Genomic DNA, 5,654 nt, shown 5'->3' on the forward strand with positions numbered 1-5,654 from the left:
TCCGTCACATGTGTCGTCGCAACAACCTCCTCAGTATCAAAACCAATATATTTTTGGACGCTCTTCCCAGTCTCCTCCACTATATTTCAGCTTTACCGATTTTCAAGGAGGATCGATGCAGCCTCCGCTACCTAATGTTAGATATGGGGAGGTTGGAGGTTCGTCACAACAACCATATGTGAGATATGGTGAGTTTGGGGGCGGGTCACAGCCACAGCCTCGAGATCAGTTTGGGGACCTCACGCTCGGACGATCATCACAGCCACCTTATATTCCATCACAGCCACCTTATATTCCTTCACCGCCACCGCCACAGTCGTCGTCCTCACAGCCAAACCAAAATGTTGAAGATGAGGACAATTTCAATATTAATCTTAATGATTTTTTTTTTTTTGGTCAATCAGATAAGTATATTCCACTATCAAACTTTACAACTCAGCAGCACCAATTATCATAGGTCTGCTAATTTACAATTGCTCAAACCATGCTAAATCCTGTTTTGCCACTTTTTTGGGCAAAATACTTGTGATTCTACTCTTTACATCATATTTGATTCTTTTTACAACTACAGTAATTGTATAAGTTTTCATGCTCCAAAGAGCTTCATTTCTACACCACCATATGTGATATATTGTTGCCGCAAGTGTCGCTGAAAAAACTTGGCGCCTGAACCTGTTGAGTTTTGCTCTAGAAATCCATTGCAACAAACCAGGGACGCTAACCATAGTGGTAGTCCAATGCAGCCACTGTTTAATTTCAGCCAACACCTGAAAACTCAACTGACAGATAAAGAATAAATGCTCTCCTGTCTCCTTGCTCATTCCACAAATTGGACAATCCTCATCTGGACAAATATTATATGTGAACAATCTGGTTTTGAGTCTCAATCTATCTAAAACCACAAGCCATAAAATAAATCTATGCTTTGGTATAGACAGTCTATTCCACACTTGTCCTTGCCAATTAATCGCTGGAAATTCAGGACAAAGGCTAGCATATCCCTCTTTGATCAAGTATGTACCTGTTGCAGAGCTTGGGAAGACATTCAGCCCCATCAATTTGTTCTTCACTCTTACAATTTGCTTCCAATACCAGCTGCTGGAAGGAGGAGCCTCATAGGCCCTCCAATCTTCTTCTCCTATATACACTGCATTCACCCATTTCACCCATAATGTGTCCTTTTTAGATTCAATAGCCCAAACATATTTGCCTATTGCCGCCTCATTCCATTCTTTGGTTCTTCTGAACCCCAATCCACCTTCTTTTTTGGTCTTACACAAATCCTCCCAAGCTACTAATCCCGGACCGCTTGAATCCACCCCTTTCCAAAGAAAACTTCTACAGACAGAGTTGACTTTTTATAGAACTTTCAAAGGGAGAATCATTAGTTGTGACCAATAAGTATGAATAGCAATGAGCACAGAGTTTACCAATGTTACCCGACCTGCATAAGACAAGTTCCTTGAACTCCACACTTTGATTCTTTGCACCATCTTCTCTATCAAAATGTCACATTCAGCAATAGGCAATTTTTTGGCACAAATCGGAATGCCCAAGTAACGAAATGGCAGCTGGCTCCTTCCAAATCTAGAGGCATCCACCACTCTTTGAACTTCACTTTCAGCCATGTTGCAACAATAAAGTTCAGATTTGGCCTCACTTGGTTGTAGACCCGAAGTTTGAGAAAAAAGCTTGAGACCTTGAAGCATACAGTAAATCGATTTAAAGTCACCATGACAAAAAAGCAAGACATCATCCGCAAAGCAAAGATGATTCAATTTTAGTTGTTCACATCGATCATGGAACTTAAAATCTTCTTTCTCCCCAACCTTCATCATCACTCTTGATAAATATTCCATGCCCAAGGCAAAAAGAAGAGGAGACATTGGGTCTCCTTGACGAAGACCCCTCTTGGCTTCAAAAAACCCATGCAAACTCCCATTAAACATAAGACTAAAACGAGGAGTTCTTACACACATCATAACTAGATCCACAAACTTTTTCGGAAACTTGAAAGCATTCAGCATCTCTTCAATAAAGTCCCATTCAATTGTATCATATGCTTTCCTTATATCTAATTTTATCATGCATTTGGGACGCCTCCCCTTCCTCCCATAATGCCTCACCAAGTCCTGACAAATCATAGTGTTATATGCTATGAATCTACCTTGGACAAACCCACTTTGGTTTTGAGCAATGATATCAGGAAGAATCATTCGCAGTCTAGAGCATATGAGTTTGGTTGCAATCTTGTAAATCACGTTGCAACAAGCTATGGGTCGAAAGTCCAAGACAGAGTTCGGGTAATTACCTTTTGGGATTAATGTCAAGGTGGTTGAATTGATTTCTTTAAGGAGCTTCCCTGTATGCAACCAAGAAAGAACCGCTTCACCCACATCAAGCCCAATCACCTCCCAGTTATCTTGATAAAAGAAGCTACTAAATCCATCTGGTCCAGGCGACTTATTCCCCGGAATATCAAACACTGCTCTTTTCACATCCTCATGAGAATAGTCGGACAACAATAATCTTGTATGGTTTGCAGTAATAATCGGGCCTAAAGTCACAATTCGTCTACTGACAGCCTTCCTCCCAATGAGTGAACAACCCAGTAAAGTCTTATAAAAGCTTAAAAACACCTCTGTTACTTGCTCAGGTTGATGAATCTTGTTCCCTTGCTGATCATGAATAGAATAAATTCTGTTTAAGGCCCTCCTAGAGCGAATGCTAGCATGAAAAATGGCAGAGTTGTCATCTCCATCCTTAAGCCAGGCTATCTTGGCTTTTTGCTGAAGGAAGGAAATAAAAATCTGGTGTGCTGCCTTGTGTTGGGTCCTAGCAGTTTTTTCTTTAATGATCAAATCCGCATTTAGGGGGTCTTTTTGCAATTCTTCTTGGCTGTCCAACAAAGTCTGCCTTAGCCGCACCTCCATAGCCTGTACATCCCCAAACTCATTTTTATTCAACTGCCTCAACCTTTCCTTGAATGCCTTAAGCTTCTGTACTAGTATGAACATAGGAGCACCTTCAATGCTCATATTCCAAACTTGCTGTAGCTGCTGGGCAAAACCTGGAGCAGTGTTCCAAAAACGAAAGTATCTAAACGGTTTCTTGCCTTGCTGCCCAACCGGATACACCGAAAGCAACGCGGGACAGTGATCAAACTCTCCTTCCGCCATAAACAATACCTCAGCAGTGGGGAATTTATCTAGCCATTTCTGATTAGCTAAAACCCGATCTATTTTGGAGTAAATTCTTGTTTCAGCAGCTTGTTTATTCGACCAAGTAAAGAAACTACCTGTGAACTTCAAATCCTCCAACTCGCAAGCCTCTACACACTCTTTAAAGTCTTTCGAAACCTGCTGCCTTTTGTTCCCCCCGATCCTTTCTTCTACACTCAAAATGTCATTAAAGTCACCTAAAACCAGCCAAGGTGCCTTCAATTCCTTCTCAATCTCTTTCAAATCTTTCCACAAAATTCGTCTATTCTCCTCTTAATTAAAAGCATAGATAAAGGTTGCCATGAAGCTTTCCATTCCCGCTCTCGATTGCACCTCTAGATGCATTAATTGGCTAGTACACTTCTTGATGTTTATAGAAAACATATTGGGGTTCCAACTCACCATTATTCTTCCACCTTTGTGCCAGGCGTTATTGGTAGAAAAACACCATCCCGAGAACATATTTACATATACAGCACCCAACTTGTGAGCCTGTATTTTGGTTTCAAGGAGACCAACAAGACCAACTTGCATCGAGAAAATCAATCTTTTAACCTCCTCCTGTTTTTGGCGCTTATTGATCCCCCTGACATTCCAACACAATATTCTATCCATTCCCCAAGGGAGGCTCCCCCCTCCCTGTGTACGATCCTCTTCATTCTCAATCTTAGAGCATTCCCCTGTATCTATTAAGACCCCGAAATTATTTGACATTTCAAAACCTGTCCTTTCCTTCACTTCCATCCGGACCCCTTTAACTCCCTTTGTAACTTGTTGAAAGCCATCATCCTCGTGTCCCTCAACTGTTTTGCTGTTTATGTTCGTCGCTGCCTCTTTCTTTTTCACCACCCATGCCTGCTTTGGCACCTCTTTCTTCTTGCACACCGCTGACTTATGCCCCATACCAAAACAATGATCACAAACAATCGGTAGCCACTCATATTTCACCGGCAACACAACTTCCTGATTCAGTTCATTAGTGAACGAAATTTCATCAGGAAAGGATTGGTGTAGCTGCACCTCAATCATCACCCGAGGGAAATTCAATAGCTCTTTGTTCTTGGTCACCTCATCTAGCATTAGAGGAGTCCCTAATTGCCCAACAATTTTGAACAGTGTCCGTTCCCCCCAGTATCTAAGATCCAATCCAGGGATTTGAATCCAAGTAGCTACCGAACAGACATTTGCCTGAGTAAAATCAGTATAGGGATCCCAGGCTTTCATAATAACTGGCTTCTTGTCAAAAAACATATACCCTCCGTGAAGAACCTCATCCCTGGCAGTCACTGAAGTGAATCTAACAATATGAATTCCTTTCGCTAATACTCCCACCTTATGCAATCCTTTATCCTTCCACATTCTGTTAGCAAATCCATCAAAAACATGAAAAGGAATGTTTGCTCCCAGTACATAGCATACTAAGGCAGAATCCCAATAATCGATTTCCTCTTGAATGTCTTCCATATCAATTTTAACCCCAGATGGGCATTTCACTTTTGCTTCAGATTCTCCAAATCTATGATTTAAATTCTGTGTAATCTCCCCAGAGTGAAGAATCGGGGATATAGAAATCTTACCAGATTTAGCCTCAACCTCCGTCTGGTGAGCTCCAACCTCCGACCGAACCTCCTGTTCCTGATGGGCGCGCCCAAAAATGACTCGGGGAGTAATAGCCTCCTGCTCCATTGCCGTCGCAATCCCCTCTCCCTCCGTCTCATCGCCAGAAACAGAGAGTGCTTCCACTCCTATAGCCTCTGCCATCGACTTCGATTTGGCGACCCTATCGGAGGAAGTCGGTCCTTTCTTCCGCAAGGTCTTCATCGTGCTTCGTCGAGTCCCTTGGACGCCGTTCTTCTTCGGTCGGCCGCGACCCGCCATAGCACCAGCAAAGCTGAAGGTCGAGGGTTTTCCTCAGAGAAAACGCCGTATCGTCTTTTTTACATTCTTAATCTTAATGATTTTACTTAGTTACTAGTTTATGTATTTGGATTGAATTAATATTGTATTTATTTTTAATGACAATAGCGATATTTAGTAGGTTGATAAATATTAAAACTATTCACATCAATTTTAATGTTAGTTATATTTAAATTAATTAAATGTTTATTTTTGTTAAATTATATTATGAATTATTTTTAAAAATAATTAAATTTAATAAATATTAATTTATTAATTTATTTCAAATAAATTTTAAAAAATATTATAAAAACAATATTAGCGGCGGACCCCGCGGCTAATGATAGTGCCTCTGACAAAGGTATTAGCGGCGGGTGTGTCAGTCCGCCGCTAATAATGATTATTAGCGACAAACATTTAGGCGCGGGTTATTAGCGGCGGATTTCGACCTTATTAGCGGCGGAGGCCCCCGCCGCTAATGTGTGAATTTCTTGTAGTGTAAGGAATTTATCTGCAAGGTGATATTCTTGACCTCAA

At 41.2% G+C, this 5,654-nt stretch overlaps 1 protein-coding gene across 1 annotated transcript; it reads right to left on the reverse strand.

Annotated features, from left to right (window-relative positions):
* Positions 1-467: 467 nt before the first annotated feature.
* Positions 468-5,099, reverse strand: LOC133821669 (uncharacterized). Its single transcript, XM_062253837.1, has 3 exons — positions 3,624-5,099; positions 1,445-3,491; positions 468-1,321 (listed from the first exon to the last, which is right to left on the reverse strand). Exons 1-3 carry the CDS (start codon positions 5,097-5,099, stop codon positions 468-470), a joined length of 4,377 nt encoding a protein of 1,458 aa, XP_062109821.1.
* Between the last annotated feature and the right edge of the window lie 555 nt (positions 5,100-5,654).

This window comes from Humulus lupulus, chromosome 1, assembly GCF_963169125.1.
Source record: "Humulus lupulus chromosome 1, drHumLupu1.1, whole genome shotgun sequence".
Lineage (NCBI taxonomy): Eukaryota > Viridiplantae > Streptophyta > Magnoliopsida > Rosales > Cannabaceae > Humulus > Humulus lupulus.

What these genes read in the sequence shown, in the direction of transcription:
- LOC133821669 (XM_062253837.1), bottom strand. Translation starts at nt 5,099, where the DNA reads ATGGCGGGTCGCGGCCGACCGAAGAAGAACGGCGTCCAAGGGACTCGA. An exon ending in ACAAAGGTGGAAGAATAATG is followed by an intron (nt 3,492 to 3,623) that starts GTGAGTTGGAAC and finishes TTTAATTAAGAG; the next exon opens with GAGAATAGACGAATTTTGTG. An exon ending in AAGGAACTTGTCTTATGCAG is followed by an intron (nt 1,322 to 1,444) that starts GTCGGGTAACAT and finishes TTCTTTGGAAAG; the next exon opens with GGGTGGATTCAAGCGGTCCG.